The sequence below is a fragment of the Cherax quadricarinatus genome, chromosome 36 (genome assembly GCF_038502225.1).
Source record: "Cherax quadricarinatus isolate ZL_2023a chromosome 36, ASM3850222v1, whole genome shotgun sequence".
In the NCBI taxonomy this organism is placed as follows: domain Eukaryota; kingdom Metazoa; phylum Arthropoda; class Malacostraca; order Decapoda; family Parastacidae; genus Cherax; species Cherax quadricarinatus.
Genome location: NC_091327.1, coordinates 27,611,546 through 27,634,534, shown reverse-complemented (window position 1 = coordinate 27,634,534; position 22,989 = coordinate 27,611,546). Strand labels below are relative to the sequence as shown.

The 22,989-nt window shown below is 40.8% G+C and overlaps 1 protein-coding gene across 1 annotated transcript; it reads left to right on the top strand.

Moving 5' to 3' along the window:
• The first annotated feature begins 2,207 nt into the window (after positions 1–2,207).
• On the top strand, positions 2,208–10,443 carry LOC128691395 (uncharacterized). Its single transcript, XM_053780250.2, has 2 exons — positions 2,208–2,318; positions 8,841–10,443. Exon 2 carries the CDS (start codon positions 8,847–8,849, stop codon positions 10,296–10,298), a length of 1,452 nt encoding a protein of 483 aa, XP_053636225.2. The 5' UTR covers positions 2,208–2,318; positions 8,841–8,846; the 3' UTR covers positions 10,299–10,443.
• The last annotated feature ends 12,546 nt before the right edge of the window (positions 10,444–22,989 follow it).

The window sequence follows — 22,989 nt, the reverse complement described above, 5'->3', positions numbered from 1 at the left end:
TATATATATATTCGAGCCGAATATGTAAAACTGGTCAATTAGCAAGAACTCATTTAAAATTAAGTCCTTTCGAAAAATGTTCTCTTATACGTTTAAAGATATATTTTTTTCATTAATGTTAATGTAAAAATTTTTAATTTTGCACCAAAAGAATCTTAGAAAACTTACCTAACCTTATTATAATAAGCGCAATTTATTTTAGCCTAACCCAACTAAATATATTTTAGATTTGTTTACAATAATTTAATACTAAACAAACACAGTGAAATATATTTTTTTCGTTAGGTTCAAAATGATTTTGGCGAAATTACTGCATACTTGGCTATTTAAGCCAAGATCGTTTAATATATATATAAATATATATGTATATATATATATATATATATATATATATATATATATATATATATATATATATATATATATATATATATATATATACTGATATATATATATATATATATATATATATATATATATATATATATATATATATATATATATATATATATATATATATGTATATATATATATATCAAGCACTCAGCAGAACATACGGTGGTGTGGGTGCCTCTGAGCTAATTTCATTCTACTCCCCGTGTGGTGAACTAGCCTCCACGAGCAGTATATATATATTGTTGCAACCACGAACGAGTGGTATTTAATCAATAACAACACTGCGACTAGCCGAGGATTCAAACTCATGTCGTTTTTGCCCTCCTCATGGTGAGCAAAAATCACAAGACACTCTAACCCACAGGACCACGCAATCTTACAAGAATCAAGTACCAAGCAGAGCTAGGTGTTTTACCTTGATCCGAGGACATACGGCGGTGTGGGTGCTTCTGAGCTAATTTCATTCTACTCCCCGTTTGGTGTACTAGCCTCCACGAGCAGTATTTTATATTATTGATTAAATATCACTCTTTCGTGATTCAATAATATATATACTGCTCGTGGAGGCTAGTAAACCAAACGGGGAGAAGAATGAAATTAGCTCAGAGGCACCCACACCATCGTATGTCCTCGGATCAAGGTAAAAACACTTTGATCCGAGGACATACGGTACGCAGTACGCAGGTACGCAGTGCTCTACCACAGTACCACACTGGTCAGTACCTTGGCGCCTTGCTGGCGCTAGACGTTATGGTCCAAGGCAACCAGCTTTCAGGTAGGTGGCTTTCAGCTTTTCATTTCATCCCCTGCGTGCCTTGTTCAAAGATTCGTAGGTTCGAGTCTCCTTCTGCCTGAGATTATATATATATATATATATATATATATATATATATATATATATATATATATATATATATATATATATATATATATATATATATATATATATATATATATATATATATATATATATATATATATATATATATATATATATATATATATATATATATATATATATATATATATATATATATATATATATATATATATATATATATATATATATATATATATATATATATATATATATATATATATATATATATATATATATATATATATATATATATATATATATATATATATATATATATTTATATATATATATATATATATATATATATATATATATATAAATATATGTATATATATATATATATATATATATATATATATATATATATATATATATATATATATAAATATATGTATATATATATATATATATATATATATATATATATATATATATATATATATATATATATATTTATATATATATATATATATATATATATATATATATATATATATATATATATATATATATATATATATTATTAATAATAATAATAAGAGTAAAGTCATTATCGGCATAGGAATTTTTAGCATTCATTTCCTGTTGATATATTTTAATTCCACGGCAAGTGAATGCTGTCCCATTTATCACCGAGGATGCTATCAGATAACGAAAATATATCGGTGATAACCGCATCCGTGAGCAATTTTGCAAAGCTTTCTCCGTAGTTAACATTCTTGAGGATATATTTACATTAACAAAATATAGCATCAGTGAAGGATTACATGAGAAATGTTTATTGAATACTATGTATGTAGCCATAATACCAACTACTGCATTAACAAGTTATTCAAGGAAAATATGGATAATATGGCAGTAGTGGTACTCAGTTATCAGTGACGTTTCACTACATATCATAGATTATCTGTGAAAAATAACGGTAGTATATCTGCAGGTGCAGAGGGCGTCACAGGTGACTTATGGTTGGGTGTTCTCTCCAGCCAGGCAGTAGTTTAGTTACTTCTCTGCTGGATACCAAGTGTGCTGCTACCTCCTCAGGGTGGGTTCTGATAGTTTTTTGTCTCATTTGTGACACTACTCTTGCAATAACAGACGTCAGTTTTGCCATGATTTGTGACACGATTCTTATGGAAACGGATGATAGTGTTCTCGCGATTTGTGACACGGATGTGGAGATCTTGTGACAGTTTTGCTATCATTTGTGACCTTATTCTTGGGGCAATAAGTAACAGGTTTCCCTATGGTTTTGAAAGGACTATTTTATTAAATACCATAGTTCAGTGAAGCACCTGTGAGCACCGTGAGATTTTAATCTCATTGATTGCGTGTTTGATTATGTATTACACATAAATGCTACCTAAATACAACGTTAATCATAAGACACACTGGTGAACATAGCACCGTATATGGTTTCCTTTTCGTTCTCTAGGTCTTAGCGCATTCTAACTTGTACTCACCTATTTGTGGTTGCAGGGGTCGAGTCATAGCTCCTGGCCCCGCCTCTTCACTGATTGCTACTAGGTCCTCTCTCTCCCTGCTCCATGAGCTTTATCATACCTCGCCTTAAAACTATGTATGGTTCCCGCCTCCACTACTTCACTTTCTAGGCTATTCGACGGCTTGACTACTCTATGACTGAAGAAATACTTCCTAACATCCCTTTGATTCATCTGAGTCTTCAACTTCCAATTGTGACCTCTTGTGTCTGTGTCCCATCTCTGGAACATCCCGTCTTTGTCCACCTCGTCTATTCCGCGCAGTATTTTATATGTCGTTATCATGTCTCCCCTGACCCTCCTGTCCTCCAGTGTCGTCAGGCCGATTTCCCTCAACCTTTCTTCGTAGGACAATCCCCGTAGCTCTGGGACTAGTCTTGTTGCAAACCTTTGCACTTTCTCTAATTTCTTGACGTGCTTGACTAGGTGTGGATTCCAAACTGGTGCTGCATACTCCAGTATGGGCCTGACGTAAATGGTATACAGAGACTTGAACGACTCCTTACTAAGGTATCGGAACGCTATCCGTAGGTTTGCCAGGCGCCCGTATGCTGCAGCAGTTATCTGATTGATGTGCGCCTCAGGAGATATGCTCGGTGTTATACTCACCCCCAGATCTTTTTCCTTGAGTGAGGTTTGCAGACTTTGGCCATCTAAACTATATTGTGTCTGCGGTCTTCTTTGCCCTTCCCCAATCTTCATGACTTTGCATTTGGCGGGGTTAAACTCAAGGAGCCAGTTGCTGGACCAGGCTTGTAGCCTGTCCAGGTCTCTTTGTAGTCCTGCCTGATCCTCATCCGATTTGATTCTTCTCATTAACTTTACATCGTCCGCAAACAAGGACACTTCTGAGTCTATCCCTTCCGTTATGTCATTCACATATACCAAGAACAGCACAGGTCCTAGGACTGACCCCTGTGGAACCCCGCTTGTCACAGGCGCCCACTTTGACACCTCGTCACGTACCATGACTCGTTGTTGCCTCCCTGTAAGGTATTCTCTTATCCATTGCAGTGCCTTTCCTGTTATGTGTGCCTGTTCCTCTAGCTTTTGCAGTAACCTCTTGTGAGGAAATGTGTCGAAGGCCTTCTTGCAGTCCAAAAAAATGCAGTCGATCCACCCCTCTCTCTCTTGTCTTACTTCTTTCACCTTGTCATAAAACTCTAATAGGTTTGTGACACAGGATTTTCACTCCCTGAAACCATGCTGGTTGTCAATTATACACTTGTTTCTTTCCAGGTGCTCCACCACTCTCCTCCTGATGATCTTCTCCATGACCTTGCATAATATACACGTTAGTGATACAGATCTGTAGTTTAGTGCCTCATGTCTGTCTCCCTTTTTAAAAATTGGGACGACATTTGCCATCTTCCATACCTCGGGGAGTTGCCCAGTTTCAAATAATGTGTTGAAGATCTTTGTTAATGGTACACACAATGTCTCTGCTCCCTCTTTAAGGACCCATGGAGAGATGTTGTCTGGTCCCACCGCCTTTGAGGTGTCAAGTTCGCATAGCAGCTTCTTCACCTCCTCCTTGGTTATATGTACCTCATCCAGCACTTGCTGGTGCACCCCTCTGCTCTGATTTCCTGGAGTCCTACTGGTTTCCACTGTAAATACTTCTTTAAATCTTGTGTTGAGCTCCTGACATACCTCCCGGTCGTTTCTTGTGAATTCCCCATCACCCTTCCTCAGTCTGATTACCTGCTCCTTGACTGTTGTTTTAGTCCTGATGTGGCTGTACAACAGCTTCGGGTCAGTCTTGACTTTCGATGCTATGTCATTTTCGTATTGCCGCTGAGCCTCCCTTCTTATCTGTGCATATTCGTTTCTGGCTCTTTGGCTAATCTCTTTATTTTCCTGAGTTCTCTGTCTTCTGTACCTTTTCCATTCTCTAGTACACCTAGGTTTTGCCTCCCTACACCTTTGGGTGAACCAAGGACTCGTTCTGTTCTTCCCATTATTTCTGTTTCCCTTGGGAACAAACCTCTCCTCTGCCTCCTTGCATTTTGTTGCCACATAGTCCATCATTTCTTGTACTGGATTTTCTGTCAATTCCCTCTCCCACTGAATGTCTTGAAAGAAGTTCCTCAAGCCTGAGTAGTTCCCCCTTTTGTAGTTTGGTTTTTCCCACCCTATTCCTGCTGCTCACTCCACTTGGAGCTCAACTATGTAGTCGAAGCACAGAACCACATGATCACTAGCTCCCAGGGGCCTTTCATACATGATATCCTCGATGTCAGAACTACTCAAGGTGAATACAAGGTCCAGTCTTGCTGGTTCATCCTCTCCTCTCTCTCTGGTAGTGTCCCTAACATGTTGATGCATGAGGTTTTCCAGTACCACATCCATCATCTTGGCTCTCTATGTTTCGGGACCCCCATGGGGCTCCAGGTTTTCCCAGTCAATCTCCTTGTTATTGAAATCACCCATAATTAGTAACTTTGCTCCCCCCATGTGTGCTCTCCTGGCCACCTCGGCTAGTGTGTCGACCATTGCTCTGTTGCTCTCATCGTATTCTTCTCTTGGCCTCCTGCAGTTCTGTGGTGGGTTGTACATTACTGCAATTATCACCTTATGTCTCTCAGACTGGATTGTTCCTACTAAGTAGTCCCTTTCGCCCGTGCCATCCATTCCTTTCATTTTCTCAACCCCCACTGGTTTTTAATGAGCAGTGCAACTCCTCCTCCCCCTCTCCTCCCTCTGTCTTTCCTGAGGATTTGATATCCGGATGGAAAGATTGAATCTGTTATTATTCTGGTGAGTTTTGTTTCTGTGAGTGCTATTATGTCTGGGGATGTCTCCTTGATTCTTTCATGCCACTCCTCATACTTATTTGTTATTCCATCTGCATTTGTATACCACACCTTCAACTTCTTTTCTAAGATTGTGGTCTGGGAGGTGTATTGGGGTTGGGGAAGTGGGAGACCTGATAAGGAACTATGGGTGGTTGCTGTGGGGGTGGAGTTTGTAATGCAGTGGGTGGGGGCATTGGATGTGGCATGGGTGTTTTGGTTTAGAGTGTTTGGTTGCACTGGATTTGACCTGGTTGGGAGGCTTCTATATGAAGTTGTGAGGGAGGCTGTATTTGATCTTCCTGTGTCTGGGATCTCCTGTCTGTCTTCTCCATCCCCTCTCTTTCCTCGTTTCGCCTTTGTACCATCTCTCTCTGTTTCTGCCTTTCTGCTTGTGTTCTGTCGCGGTCAAGATACACCTTCCTGTATGTCCCTTAATCGTGCTTTCTCCTGCAGGATCCTGTTCCGAGTCGATTCTGCCTTGAAGGTCACTTTCACTGGCCGGGTTCTTTTTTTTACAAACCCCCCTATTCTCCGAAAATTTTCCAGCTGGGTCATGTCGTCTTCTCCTATTGCTTTCATGATGCTTTCAATTGCTTTTTTTTCCCCTTGTTTTCTTGATTCATATGTTTCCCCTTCAACTTCCTGGAGCCCATACACAAAGACTGACCTCACCCTTTCATTCTCCCACTGCATATCCCTGTGTATCCCCTCATTCAATTTGATTTCCTCCATTGCAGCTTTCCTTTCTTCAGTTTCACTAGCTAATGTACTTGGGCTCAGTGGCCTGTCATTTTCCCTTCTCAGCTTTCCCTGGGCTCTGCTGTGGTCTGTTAGGGCCTCCACATATAGCTTAGCTCTTTCATTTACTACAGTCTCCACTGATTGAGCCTCTAGATGCAGTTTTGCTCCTTCTTTCCCTACAGTCCCCTTATTTGTGACTGAGGTAGCAGTCTCTGTTGTCAATCCCAAAATGTTCTTTAGTTCTTTAGGCTGTTTCAGATTTTTCAGTTCCTCTTCTAAACTCTGTATCCTGGCCTCTGCTGCTTTGACTTGCACCTCCCACTTCCTGCTTTCCATGTCTATCCTCTCTTCCATTCTCATGCTAAGTTCTTCTAGTTTCTTTTCCCATTCATGTTCCCTTTTTGTGAGCTCTGCTGCCCAATCTTCCTTTGCAGTTTCCTCCTCCTGTCCCTTGGTTTTTCTTGTTGCTCTCTGGCAACCCATTTTTGTTTTATTCTGATTGCCTCAGAGTGAGAAACCTATGTAATTCTGTATGTTAGGTTAGTATTGTGTATGTCAGAGTGTGGGGGGGGGGGAGGTAGAGGAGGAACTGTGGCTATGTGGGAGAGTAGTGGGGAGGGGGAGTGGGAAGGAGAGTGAAGCAAGTGGGTGAATGGGAGAGGGAGAGGGGGAAGGAGGGAGAGGTGGGGAGGGGGAGGGTGAAAGAGGGAGGGGAGGGATCAGGTGAAGGAGTGAGATGTCGGTGGGGGAGGGGGGAGTGTATGTGTGTGTGTGTGTGTGTGTGTGTGTGTGTGTGTGTGTGTGTGTGTGTGTGTGTGTGTGTGTGTGGGTGGGTGTATGTGTTGTGTGTGTGTGTGGGTGTGTGTGGGTGTGTGAGTGTGTGTGGGTGTGTGGGTGGGTGTGGGTGTGTGGGTGTGTGTGTGTGTGTGTGTGTGTGTGTGTGTGTGTGTGTGTGTGTGTGTGTCTGTGTGTGTGTGTGTGTTGTGTGTGTGTGTGTGTGTGTGTGTGTGTGTGTGTGTGTGTGTGTGTGTGTGTGGGTGGGTGTATGTGTTGTGTGTGTGTGTGGGTGTGTGTGGGTGTGTGAGTGTGTGTGGGTGTGTGGGTGGGTGTGGGTGTGTGGGTGTGTGTGTGTGTGTGTGTGTGTGTGTGTGTGTGTGTGTGTGTGTGTGTGTGTGTGTGTGTGTGTGTGTGTGTGTGTGTCTGTGTGTGTGTGTGTGTTGTGTGTGTGTGTGTGTGTGTATGTGTGATGTGTGTGTGTGTGTGTATGTGTGATGTACTCACCTAGTTGAGGTTGCGGGGGTCGAGTCCGAGCTCCTGGCCCCCCTGTGTGTGTGTGTGTGTGTGTGTGTGTGTGTGTGTGTGTGTGTGTGTGTGTGTGTGTGTGTGTGTGTGTGTGTGTGTGTGTGTGTGTGGGTGGGTGGGTGTGTGTGGTTGTGTGGGTGTGTGGGTGTGTGTGGGTGTGTGGGTGTGTGTGTGGGTGTGTGGGTGTGTGTGGGTGTGTGTGTGTGTGTGTGTGTGTGTGTGTGTGTGTGTGTGTGTGTGTGTGTGTGTGTGTGTGTGTGTGTGTGTGTGTGTCTGTGTGTGTCTGTGTGTGTGTCTGTGTGTGTGTGTGTGTGTGTGTGTGTGTGTGTGTGTGTGTGTGTGTGTGTGTGTGTGTGTGTGTGTGTGTGTGTGTATGTGTGTGTGTGTGTGTGTGTGTGTGTGTGTACTCACCTATTTGTGGTTGCAGGAGTCGATTCACAGTTACAGGCCCTGCCTCTTCGCTGGTCGGTACTAGGTCCACTCTCTCCCTGTACCATGAGCTTCATCGTATTTCTTCTTGTGTGTGGGGGGAGTGTGTGTGTTAAGAGCCGTAATACAATGTTAGGAGCTGATTTTCCACAGTGTCTACGTAATGAGAGATATGTTTCACCCATTGTATACACACTGAAAGTGTGGTTATCTCAAAGTATATTTGCAACAAGAGGAATGAAATTTAGTTTGTCTACATGTGTAATTCTAAGTGCATATTCATCTAGGGATGTTTAGCTTTCTGCGTATATACTATAAAATGTGTTTGTATGTATGGTGCATGAATGTTTGTGTGTCTGTGTTGTGGGTACACACCAAGCACTAGACCACTATATTACAGGAGCAATGGACACATTGGAAAAGATGGATAGTACGAAATAACCTTGTAACTGGGTTTAAATACATCTAGGCAATAGGCTGAATCACTTTAAGTACACCGTTTTTTTTTTAACGTGGAAGTCTGGTGGGCACAGTGTCTACTTGTTTACCAGACGAGAATTCACATCCATGGCTAGGTTATTACTGACAAAAAAAATTCTGGGACCAGTTATGATAAAATATACAGATTAGCTTGTGTTCACTGTTCACTTGCTTCCTGTCTTGGAGAAAAGTATGACAATGGATCAACTCCTATACACCTCGAAGGGGCAAAAGCATTCTGTATTAAATAATACTGATTAATATGTAATATATATAAAGGCTTCATATTACACAATAATGATTATTGCCTTGCAGGAAAGAATGGTGACTGACCAACTCCTTTACACTACGAAGGGGCCGAAGCCCACCGTGCTCTGGCTTCCTGGTAATGGAAGAAGCATTGTTCCTGATCTCAGCTCTTACCGCCCTTTTGATCGCATCGTCCGCACCGTCCACTTACACGAAGCTCTCGACATCTGCGTCTACCATAGAATGATTCCAAAACATATCATAAGTCTCTGTACCCTTAATAGGAAACACCTGAAAAACAATCATCCTTGTAAGAAGCTGCGCGTCCTTTGGTTCGGTGCACAGTATCCAGAAGATGATGAAGAAGAGCACGACTGGTATGGCAATGTTTCATTCACAATGCCTGTCGACCTTCTCATGGAACATTGGAGGTATTGTTTCTTTGTGGAGATAATGACAGCTCCGACGCACACAACTACGCGGCTGCTTGTCACTAACACTGATTACTCCTCAATGCTGATTAAGTACGACCCCTGCACAGTGGGCGGACCCTGGTATAAAACCTCTAGTGGTCATCTGGGACTAATCGACTGCCGGCGCTACAACAATATAGGTTCTAACAGACACGGTAACACTTTGGAGTTCATGATCGAAGTCACACGTTATGGTGAAACAAAAATCTTAGAAAAGTGTGAGATTTCTTTCAAGAATCATTCGAAAGCGAGAGATAAGAGCCTCTCACATGTCTGCCATCGTTTCCAGAAACCCGAATTGTGTTGTCCATCGCCAGTCGCAAGAGCCATCGGTTCTAGGATATTCTTTCATGAACATACTAATCTGACGAAAGTCACTTCCATCGCTAAGCCTCCCCTCTCAGAAAGTGCTCAGCTCTACCTCCAGTGTTACCTCACCATGGATGGAGCTCCTTCTGTACCTAGGCCCCTTCCTTTTCCTGCACCTTCTGTACCTATGTATGCTCCACACCCTCTCATAAATCCCATTAACCAACACACCCAACAATTTGTCCTGATGTTTCCCAACGGGATTCTTTCTGTTAACAGCCTCATCGAGGAGCGCTGCTCGCTAGTAGGGCAAATAGAAAGGACTCAAAGTTCAGATTTGCGATTCATTCCGTCGGACTTTCTCCTGGCCTTGGAGTATATCAGAAGACAACGGGAAAATGGCGAAAACGGAAATATTAATGGTCAGACTGTCCAGCACCAGCTGGGTAACCTCCCAAACCAAGAAGTCAATGGAGATGCTCGCGATTCCCAAACTTTCTCTGAAGTATTGCAACACACCTGTCCAGGTCGGAATGGATTCCCACAATTCATTAGGATTCCTCCTGCCCCTATTGGAATGTTCCAGTCTCATAGCTGTCAAGGCCACACTGGTATATTCCAGCACAGTTGGGGTCCTATTCACCCAGGAATGTTACAAGCAAATTTGCCTAATCATCCAGAAATTATGCATCATAACTTGGATTCAGGTCACCCTGGAAGACTTCACCACAGCTGGGGATAAGTCAGCTTCTCATTGGATTTTAAAGAGGAATTATGATTTATTCATGTTCTATATTGTAAACTTGATTTATCTTGAATTTACGAGTATACGTATCGTGAAAAAAAAAAAGCTCAATGTTCCAAGTCCGACCGAAACGTCGTCATAAGCTTCTTTTTTCTATGTGCAGGTTATATGTGTATAGGTATTGTGCTCTGTGGTTTGTTGATTTTTATTATCTTATGAGGGATAATGAAGATGCACAGAAAACAACAGGCGATCATGAATGTGTACAGCAAACAAGAGAAAATAATGAAGGTGTACAACAAACAACAGGTGATAATGAAGGTGAATAGAAAACAGCAGCTGAAAATGAAGGTATACATTCATACTATACTGGAAATAGAGTAGCCAGTTGTATTGCCATGTATTTTTAAATTTATTTTCCCATGAACTATTTTCTGTATGTAGAATCAATGTAAAACTTGATGACTCTTCACAAATGCTCTCTATTTTTCCTGTGACATTTAATAAAATATTTTATACACTTAAATTATAACGTTTTTATTAATTTACCCAATAAAATACAGTAGCATATATATATATATATATATATATATATATATATATATATATATATATATATATATATATATATATATATATATATATATATATGTATATATATGCAATAAGATCACAGTAAACAGGTGATTTCAAAATATGCAAAACAACCACTCTGAAAGAATAGAGAAATTCCAAGCGCTTTCGTGACTACTCACATTAGCGTAGTCTTGGAATTTCTCTATTCTTTCAGAGTGGTTGTTTTGCATATATATATATATATATATATATATATATATATATATATATATATATATATATATATATATATATATATATATATATATATATATATATATATATATATATATATATATATATAAAGACTTTATTAAGACACAAAATAAACTGACAAAAATACAATAGGGATTAGAACAACATAGATAACATCTCAGAGCTATATCTAGAATACTTCGTCCAGCTCCCCGGCACCGTGCCGCGTGCCCAGAATCCTGCAGGCATTTCCCCTCTGAATTGCAACACTGAGTCTCTGAGAGAGGAAGCTGGCCGCCCTGTGATCCTTGATTTTTGTGATAGCTTTTCACCCAGGTCTTTGAGGAACTTTAGAGCACACTTTCCCCATGCTCCAAGGGTCTCCGACCCTACTGGGATGAAGTTATAGGAAGAGGGAAGGCCTTCATATTTGTGGGTTTTCTGGGTCTCCCTAAATCTGGTGGCTCCACCCCCTTCAGCTTCAGAGTATAGAAAGTAGGTGTTTGCCAAAGTGGCGATACAGGTGTAGTCCCAGGCAATCTGCTTTCCATCCTTCCAGGGTAGCATAGTGACTCCAGCATGACGATTTTGACTCCCGTCAGACCTCTGTACTTGGGGTTCCCGTTCAACTGGGCAATGGGCTGTGGCGAGGCTTCTCTTTATGATGTCGTTGACCTCCTCATGTGTAGCATACTTCCCTTTTGATGTATGACACACGAGACCATGACGTCCGAATTGATCAGCCGACGACCTGCCGCAAATACACCTATGTTCGGTGAGGATGGGGGCGGCTAGGGGAAGAGCAGCACCAATCCGAATGGCCTGTGGGTCGAGTCGAGTGTCCAGAGAGGAATTGGGAAGAGCTAAAAGGAAACCTCCTGAATGTGGTGCCTTCACCACTAGGAGACGAACTTTGTCCTTTCCTGAAGTGTTGATGAGCATTGTGTTGGCGACTTTTTCCATGATCGGTTTGTCCCAGTGGGACTGTTTGTGCTCTTTGTGGGGAGCTGGTATACTGGAGGAGTCTGCAAGGGTGTCCCACCACGTGGCTGCTTCAGTGAACCAGGGGTCTTGAGCTACTACCGCACCTCTCAAGTGTTCGGGGACAATCTCCTTGACTAGTCCACTGGAAGCCAAATGCGAAGACAGAAATGTAGGTAAAGCTTCCTTCATTGCCTTGGGCACCCCTATACCTTCCACTCGTACTGGGAGAGTTGCCTGATCCCATTGCTGATCTTCCAGTGACAAATTCAGTGCCTTCTTAGAGATGGATCTCAAGAGTGAGTCATATTCGTTGAGTGTTGGGTTGTTAAAAGATGGTGCGCACCTCAGGAAGTGAGTCTTGGCACAGTAAGACACCATGTGAGGAGATACAGGGCATCATAGGCATCAAGATCTCTTATTCTCTCCTCCATTCTCTTCAGGTCATTCAGTTTGTCCTTGAGGACTGAGTCAATGGCCTGATGGTCCAGTGGTGCTCCCAAGAGGGTGGTCTTTAATAGAGTGGTAGTATTGTAGATGAATGGTTCAGAGAACCGACACGTTGATAAATTTATCAACGTGTCGGTTCTCTGAACCATTCATCTACAATCCTGCCAGACACTGCAACATCTTGAGATCTTAATACATGGGAATTCATCGCTTGCATAACCCTTGGGCACGACCTACTTCCACATTGACCAAATGTGACACCATCTATGACTGCTGCACCTCTCCTGCCTACGGTTTATAAGCTCCTTCTCCGCATATATGCCGTATTCTATTCAAGATTGATGGACTGACCACATCGACTCAAGGTTGAGGGACTGATTACCTCATTCTCCTCCCGTTCTTCAAGATTCTCCTTTGTATGGATTGATGAAGCCACTGTGTGGCGAAACGTTTCCTCAATAAAGATACCCAAGAGTTGCACATGTGTCTAATTTATCAGAGTGGTAGTAGAGACTTCAGGGAGGATTGTTCACACAGATCTGATTATCTCCTGATTCGTTATGATGGTTTCACACTTGGAGGGATTGAGTCCCAAGTCTTCTCACTGTGTCTTTACCAGTTGTAAAGAGTGCCATAATCCAGGTACCAGATGTTGAGTTCGCTGCGCAGGCTGAAAGTTAGTTCTCTTACTGTCAAGCAGAAGAGAAGTGGAGTTAGGCCCTTGCTGCACGAGCTGCCGCTTCACTGCCTTGAGAGACCCCAAAGCCCAGTTGGTGTGGCTGGAGTAAACTAGCATCTTCTAGGCGAATGTTATATACATATATATATATATATATATATATATATATATATATATATATATATATATATATATATATATAAATATATATATATATGTCGTGCCGAATATGTAAAACTGGTCAATTAGCAAGAACTCATTTAAAATTAAGTCCTTTTTAAAATCTTCTCTTATACGTTTAAAGATATATTTTTTTCATTAATGTTAATGTAAAAATTTTTAATTTTGCTCCAAAAGAATCTTAGAAAACTTACCTAACCTTATTATAACAAGAACAATTTATTTTAGCCTAACCCAACTGTATATATTTTAGATTTGTTTACAGTAATTTAATACTAAACAAACACAGTGAAATATATTTTTTTCGTTAGGTTCAGAATGATTTTGGCGAAATTATTGCATACACAAATTTTCGCTTGTCCTATATGGCAAGATGAGCGTTGCTTTTTAAGCCAAGATCGCAAGTTCTGCCTATTCGGCACGACATATATATATATATATATATATATATATATACATATGTATATAAATATATATATATATATATATATATATATATATATATATGTATGTATATATATATATATATATATATATATATATATATATATATATATATATATATATATATATATATATATATATATATATATACATATATATATATATATATATATATATATATATATATATATATATATATATATATATATATATATATATATATATATATATATATATATATATAAGGTACGCCTGTGTCCTCCACAGAGACTCCACGGGGCATTTGATGAACTGGAACGAGGCACAACTCGTTCTCACCGAACCAGACCTCAGACGCCGACGGTGCCTAGAAGCCTCACTAATCGCCGTCACCGACACTATAGAACGCAACACTGGAAACTACAAAATTTCAAAAACATTGGCATACATGATACTTAAGCAGCACCAACCCAACAACACAGGAGTCACATGATTTCATCGTCTACCCGTCCTCATCATAGGTAGAGGTTGTTTTGATAAGGACCTGCCTCGCATGGGCCAGTAGGCCTTCTACAGTGTTCCTCCATTCTTATGTTCTTATGACATTCCTCAGGTCACGTGCGTCACATCTCACTCTCCGCCTATATATATAATGTCTTTCTACCTCTGTATGTTAGAAGTGATCAAGGTCCCAGGACCGAAACGTTTTCTAATAAATATGTTATAGTGTTTGCTTACGTGTCTTTCTAAACCAACTTGTCGGTATTTATTACCAAGGTTTATACCAACGTTTCTTCCACCCGTGGCGAAATGTTTCATTTAATAAATGTACTGAACGGAGCAAACGTGTCCTCTTCTATAGTTTGTCGGTGACAACATACTGTTTACAACCATACAGCGTCCTAATTCTGTCTATGTTGACCATTTCAAGTAAGTGTAAGTTTACAGTCCCTCATGGGACAGAACATATGGACGAAATAAGATACGTCTGTTTTTTTCTTTTTTTTACTTTTAAATAAACACTATTTTTGTGTTGTATAAGAGCCAGTGACCAGAGTATACTGACTGATTCTCGCTCATAGTGCTGTGAGAACTCTCTTCTACTCTTGTTAACCAGTGTAACTCTGCCCACCTAACTAGTTATTAGTAAAAGACCACTTTAAGGACACACATAGTGCTAGGAATCTTCCTCGATCATGGCAAGTTCCAAACTTGCTAGGAACCTTCCCGGGCCTGCCAATCGCTTGGCACATCTGACGCTCACTTGACCTGCTGGTGCTATTGTTTTCTGTAGTGTGCATGCAATAGCGAGTGTGCTTCAGTGGCATGCATTTTCGAGGATAAACAATAAAGAATGCGATGGTGTACTTCCATTTCAGGACCCCACCTTTATGTGCCCACATCTTTATTTTTTTTTTTTTTTACACAAGGATTTTTACAGGGTTAGGTAAAGAGTTCCCATCTTACTTTACAAACTAAGAGCTTGTCAGTTAATCCGTCTATGGACCAGCGATTTCTTTTGATCAACTGACTTTATTTCTTCTCTGTCGTTATGCTGTAAGAACATATTCTAGACTCAAGCCATTCTGCGAATGAATCTCAGATAAAGAGATGTTCTTGAGAATGACACAGCCAAAGTGTAGTTGCTGTTTGCTACCCGTCTTGTTGTGTAGATGTTTTCTCGCTGTCAGCGAGGTAGAACCAAGTGTGGTTCTTTGACTACATTGGCCTTTTACATAACAGGAAAACCGCCCACATCCCTCTGGTGTTAAAGGCTCTGCTGATATGATATATCTGTCCAGGCCGGGTCCAGGCGAGACATAAGTCGTTGTGATCTGATCTGCTCTCCATTCTTCTGCTGTCGAGGAGGTACGAGATACATCTTAGTGCTGTTTACTTCTCCGCCGCCTTGCTTGCGAAATTTACTGCGCGATTCGTCATAGAGAGTTTAGAATCAAATTTTACCCCAAGGATATCCACCTCACCCCTAGGTTCACACACGCTCTCTCCCATTCATTCTCTAGTCACCATCGTGGTGCTTAAAGACCATCACATGTGTCTTTTCAAAAACAAAAGTAATCTGCTTTTGTTTTCCCCATGCTGATATAGCCGTGAGGTGGTGATTGATATAAATGAGAGAAGCAGTTATATTCTCTCCTGAATAAGTAAATATCAGAGTACAGTCGCCAGCATAGGTATACAAGGATTCACGCCTTCACTTGGCTCCGTAATTAAAGACTCCGTTATCGTGTTTCTGAATTAGACTGATAAAACCCTCTAGCGAGCGAAACGTCTCACACTAAAGATATCCAGATGCTGCACCTGTGCCTTATTTATCAACTTGTCAATACTGCTTTTTTTATATAAAGATACAGAAAGCTTCCTCTTGCGTCATGGAGCAAGTGGAAGAATTGATGATTTTGTTGGTTGGAGAGTTTCCGATAGATTGTGTTGGTTAGAAGGTTTTTGATAGACCATTACCCTAACTCCGATAGATTTCGAAAAAGCCATTGACAACATGCCTATGCACTCAGCCCCGGGCCCAGACTCGTGGAACTCTGTTTTCATTAAGAACTGCAAGAAACCCCTCTCGCGTGCCCTAAGTACACTATGGAGGAGGAGCTTGGACATGGGTGAAATTCCACAGTCACTTAAAACAACGGATATAGCCCCACTCCATAAAGGTGGCAGCAAAGCATTAGCTAAGAACTATAGACCAATAGCTCTGACGTCCCACATCATAAAAATCTTTGAAAGAGTGCTAAGAAGCAGGATTGCAAATCACCTGGATTCCCAAAATCTGCACAATCCAGGGCAACATGGGTTCAGGGCAGGTCGCTCCTGCCTCTCACAACTATTGGATCACTATGACATGGCCTTGGATGCACTGGAAGAAAATCAGAATGCAGATGTAATATACACAGACTTTGCAAAAGCATTTGACAAATGCGATCATGGCGTAATAGCCCATAAAATACGTGCTAAAGGAATAACTGGGAAAGTGAGGAGATGGATCTTCAACTTCCTAACAAATCGTTATGCTGTACGAGTTAAATCGGAGGCTGCCATAGTGAAGAGCTCTGTTCCACAAGGCACAGTACTCGCCCCCATCTTATTCCTTATCCTCATATCAGACATAAACAGAGATATACACCACAGCACCGTATCATCCTTTGCGGATGATACTAGGATCTGCATGAGGCTGTCATCTGCTGAGGACGCGGTTAACCTCCAAGAAGATATAAACAAAGTTTTCCAGTGGGCAACGGTAAACAATATGATGTTCAATGAGGACAAATTCCAACTACTCCGTTATGGAAAACTGGAGGAGATAATAACTAGAACAGAGTATACTACTGACTCCGGCCATACAATAGAGTGGAAAAATAATGTAAGGGACCTGGGAGTATTAATGTCTGAGGATCTCACTTTCAAGGATCACAACAGTGCCACGATCGCACGTGCAAAGAAAATGATAGGATGGATAATGAGAACTTTCAAAACGAGAGATGCCAAGCCCATGATGATCCTTTTCAAATCACTTGTTCTCTCTAGGCTGAAATACTGCTGTACATTAACATCTCCAAAAAAGCAGGTGAAATCGCAGATCTAGAGAGTGTACAGAGATCCTTTACTGCACGTATAAGTTCTGTCAAGCACCTTAACTACTGGGAACGCTTGGAAGCACTTGACTTGTACTCGTTGGAACGCATGAGGGAGAGATATATCATAATCTACACTTGGAGGGAATGGTCCCAAATCTGCACACAGAAATCACTCCCTACGAAAGTAAAAGACTGGGCAGGCGATGCAAAATGCCCCCAATAAAAAGTAGGGGCGCCATTGGTACACTAAGGGAAAACACCATAAGTGTCCGGGGCCCAAAACTGTTCAACAGCCTCCCATCAAGCATTAGGGGAATTGCCAATAAACCCCTGGCTGCCTTCAAGAGAGAGCTGGACAGATACCTAAAGTCAGTGCCGGATCAGCCGGGCTGTGGCTCGTACGTTGGACTGCGTGCGACCAGCAGTAACATCCTGGTTGATCAGGCCCTGATCCATCGGGAGGCCTGGTCATGGACCGGGCCGCGGGGGCGCTGATCCCCGGAATAACCTCCAGGTAACCTCCAGGTATGTAAGAATGAAACTAAGCTGTCTGACCAAAATCCAATAATAATAATAATAATAATAATATTAATGATAGTGCTGGCCAGATAATTCCTGGTGATTAGGCAGTGCTAAACCAGTAGGGGGGCATAATGGCGGCAATGGGATGCTTAAGGCGAGGGTGAAGAGAATAATTCCAATTCCTTGGAACGAGAGCTTTTTAAATACAATCCCGTTGATGAGATAGTCGTGACTAGAGGTATTCAGTCAAAGTACATGCGGAACGAATTTCGTGGCGTGACACACGTCTTTGTATGTGCCAAGGACAGTCTAAGTACTTGTGTATGTTCCACGGACGTATCGGTGTGCGTGTCCTGGATGTACTGCTGTACAGGAGTGAACACTTCAACAGAGCAGGAGACATGTGTTATCCGCGATATACTCTGGTTTATTCTTTGCATTTTTCGACTTTCTGATACATGATGACATTATATGTTGACTTTTGTTTCTGAGTCAGTCTGAGGGCGATATACACCCTGTCGGTTAATACCGTTGCTTCTGGCAAGTAACTGGATAGGTGAACACATGAACACTGTCTCGCTTTTTCCTACGGTTCCTTTATTTACCCATTAAGGAAGGAGCTCCACGATTTTCGTCTCTATGTCGGTCTTATTGAAGGTAAAGTGTTAAAACACCATCGAAAGGTAAAGTTAAACTGGAAAGAATATTCTCCGTTTTATATATCAAGGAAAATATATTCTCCCTCTCTGAAATAAAAAAATATTCTCGCTCTTTAAGTCAATGGAAATAACGCTGGGCTCATTGTCACTCGAGTGTGCTCAGGGAACAGCAGTTTCCCAAGAACACATTGCCGAATTTTCCACTATGTAAGGATGGAAAGAGAGTGCGTGTGTCAATAGGCAGATCCAGGATCAATGTTGGAGGCCTACAGTACGTCTCAGCCTACAGAGCAACATGTATCACGTATGAAGTTCTAGATAAGAGTAGTTATACGCTGTTGTTAGGTAAGACACACATGCAACAGTTAGGTATCTTATTTCGAAACGTTTCGCCTACACAGTAGGCTTCATCAGTCGAGTACAGAAAAGTTGATAGAAAAAGAAGATACTTGAAGACGATGTAATCAGTCCATCACCCTTAAAGTTTTGAGGTGGTCAGTCCCTCATTCTGGAGAAGAGTATTGTTCCATAGTCTGAAACAATATGGAGTTGAATGTGTCTTGCCTAACAACCTGTCGGTATTTTATACCATTTTAATAGTTATACGCTGCGAGGCTGCGTGTAGTCTTGCAATATACTACAGTGTGCAAGGCTATTTTAAGCTAGGCATTGATCCATGGTCCTTAAATGTGTATTCTACTTATTGTAGGTGACCTCTATTCCCCATCAAGAGAAAGGAGTGCCTTGATGCCGGTGAGAGACTCCTGATCCAGGGAAGTGGACCTGTCCTTCCCTTCTTGGCTAGAAACTGTTGTCCTTATTTACTATAAAAATTTACCAATTATAACATACTGCTACGCCAAAAGGTAAAATGCAAGATTGTAGACAACGAAAAGTGTAGACACACGAACAGAAACAGTTGAGCGCAGTAAAAAAAAAAGATCATTATCCGATACTCACTGTTTAAGACTCTTTAAACAATAGTGAATTTGACTGTCTTAGCAGCAGTGAAATACTGGTATTATTAAGAAAATGGGCTGCTCCTGTAGACATATGATTCCCATAGCTTAGCTGGCTGCAATGTTAGCGCATCCCTCTGAATGACCCACGTGTGTTTAGCGCTTCACGAAAACATAATAATAATAATAATAATATAGAAATCTCTTTACTGTGTTCCGTTCTTGACTTTCAGTATGACCATTGGCGTAACTGATATCTTAAAGGTCGTTGAATTTCGCTTTACAGCAGGACAGCGGGGTTTTATATTGCAGAGAAAGTTAATCACTAAAGAAATAACATTGACTATTGTCAACACAGAAAAGAGCTCATTTATTTCCGTTCCGATATTTTTACTGTGCGTCTGTGTGTATGGCATATATATATACATATATATATATATATATATATATATATATATATATATATATATATATATATATATATATATATATATATATATATATATATATATATATATATATATATATATAAAACAACCACGGTGAAAGAATAATGAAAGTCCAACCACTTTCGTGACTACTCACATTATCAAGGAACAATAAAAGTGTGTGTGTGTCTGTGTGTGTGTGTGTGTGTGTGTGTGTGTGTGTGTGTGTGTGTGTGTGTGTGTGTGTGTGTGTGTGTGTGTGTGTGTGTGTGTGTGTGTCTGTGTGTGTGTCTGTGTGTGTGTCTGTGTGTGTGTGTTTGTGTGTGTGTGTGTGTAATTATTTATGTTAGTAAGTTCAATAGTTTTGACTCTTAACAGCTTCTAAATTTACTAGCAAAATAGCTAAACAGGAACATGTAAACGTTCCAGAGAGAGAGAGAGAGAGAGAAAGAGAGAGCCACGTAGATATTCACTGTATTTCTTAAAAATATCTCTCATCACTTTATAATTCATTTTTTATTCGTTAAAGTTAAATCAAACTAAGCAACGGGATTTCTTGCGTAAATCTGAGAAAAAGGTTCGCTCGAACCTTTGGGAAAGACGAATCATAAAAAAACCAGACGGTACTTGAAGGGAAACTGACTTTAAAAAAATTCTATGAGCTGAAGAAAGTTTTATAATTTCACAAGAACGAATGTTTATACGTGGGAAAATTAAGCACAATCTGGTTTTAGATTTGGGCATCCTGTGTTTAACCTTACCTGCCCCTAAACTCACCTGAAAGCCAATGTTTACAAGCTTTGTTGGGGGAGAAGAGGTGGGGGAGGAAGTCGTAATTTAGCGTTGATCGAGGTGATAATGAGTAGAAGGATCTTGATCAAGGAATTTGAGATACCCCTTCCCTTGAATTCATCCTGATTAGCTGTGTTTTCCCACCAGGCTCTGTATGGCCCCTACAGGCTTAATGCTTCCCCAAGAATATGCAGTGCTAACGAAGTTTCAAGGTACAATCATATTCAAACTAGTAATATGCCTTTTAGCTATTGGTTATTGTACTATCTAGATGATTTAAGATGCTTGAAGTTATGGATTTTTGTTTATGCAGCATTAGACATACTGAAGAAACATCTGTGTTTAACTTTAACCTGTTCGTTACAATGAAAATCGAAATGAATGAATGAACACAGAACATGAGGGAATGCAGCACAGGACTCAGAGATTACTGTTCCGGACATTCCTTATTCCACAATCATAAGTGACTTTACACTGAAACATAGCTGTCAGTCATACCATGTTTTACTGGATTCGTGTAGATTATTTTCCGCGGAATGAGTTATATTTCTTGTGGCTCTGTCATTGATCTTTGTGTCATCTGAGGAAGTAAGGATATATTTTAATTATCTTTGAATCGATAATTAAGGTGTGCATCAAGCAGGCAATCTTGTGGACAATCAGGTGGACAGCTACTCAGATAGATAGCATTTGGTAGGCAGGTATGAATGTCAGAAGGTATGCATATCAAATAGGCATAAAGATAAGCAGGTAGGCAGCCAAGCAGGTAGGCAGCCAAACAGGTAGGCAGCCAAGCAGGTAGGAAGCCAAGCGGGAGAGCAGACAGGCAATCAAATAGGTAGTCTGCCAAGTAGGTGAGCAGGTAAGCATCTAGTTATGTAAGCAGATAAGCAGATAGAGAGGCACTATCAGAAGCAGGTAGAGCCATGAAGGGTGGCCCAAGGTGCTCCTTCACCCCAGGTGTAAACAGTCCAACGTAAACATGTGCCATACTGTTACCATCACTGTAAACAAGACATTAAACTAATCCAAACACCATCCTCTTCCCTACCACACTATCCAGTTCATGATCAGGCTTGCTAAGGTATATTTTCACTAGGGGAGAGAGAGAGAGAGAGAAAGAAGAAATGCCAGCTGCTCTAAGCTACATCAATCACCAGCTAAGAGCTATATCAGCTTGGGGAAATAGATGGCAAGTAACATTTGCCCCTGAGAAAACGCAAATGATGATGGTCTCCAGGCAACATAATGGTAATGATGGTGCAGTAGTAAGGATGAATGGGAGGGTGTTGGCACATGGAGGAGAAGTTGATATCCTTGGGGTGAAATTTGACTCCAAACTAACCATGAAGAACCATGTTATAAATCTTGCAAACAATGCAGCCAGGAAGCTTACAGCACTTCGCCGTATCTCGCATCTGCTTGACAGTAGGGGTTGCAAGATTCTGTACGATGCACAAGTACGCTCACACCTTGAGTATGCTCCACTTTCTTGGTTTGCCTGCCCCCCTCTCATCTGCGACTGCTTGACAGAGTAGAGAACAGAGCAAGACGTCTCATCTTTCGCCTGGACCCATCCTGGATAGATCTGTCATTTCAGCAGAGCCTTCAACACAGGAGGGATGTGGGTGGCCTTACTGTTATGTACAAGACCAATATTGTCGAAGTACCACACTTGGATCCACTTCGAGGACAGCGTGAAACAAGCTTTTATGCCACAAGACGGGCAGAGAGCAGCAACTTCACTCTGGCTGTACCCTTCTCCAGAACATCACTCCATCTGAGATCATACATACCCAGGATGACTCGAGTATGGAACACATTCGTACAGCATAATGATGTCAACGAGATAAGTCAGTTGATCAAATGAAAATGCTGGCCCACAGATGGCTCCAACTTCATCCTGTTCCCTACTTGTATGTCTCATAACAATAAAAATGCATTCAAATGAGCTGATGTAGGTAACAGCTCTTAGCTTGCCAATAAAGTTAGGAATCCTTAACCTGTAAATAGCTTGTCAATAAAGCTAGGGATCCTTAACCTTGTCAAACCCTGTGTAAAAAAACAAAAAAAAAAAAAGAGAGAGAGAGAGGGAGACAGAGAGAATACTTCGGCACTTGTATCATGCATCGCCTGCCATCAAGGGTTACTGATACAAACAGCAAAAATATCATTTTATTTATTTGGAATATTTGGACGT

Coding starts and splice junctions, on each gene's coding strand:
- LOC128691395 (XM_053780250.2), top strand. CDS start 8,847: ATGGTGACTGACCAACTCCTTTACACTACGAAGGGGCCGAAGCCCACC.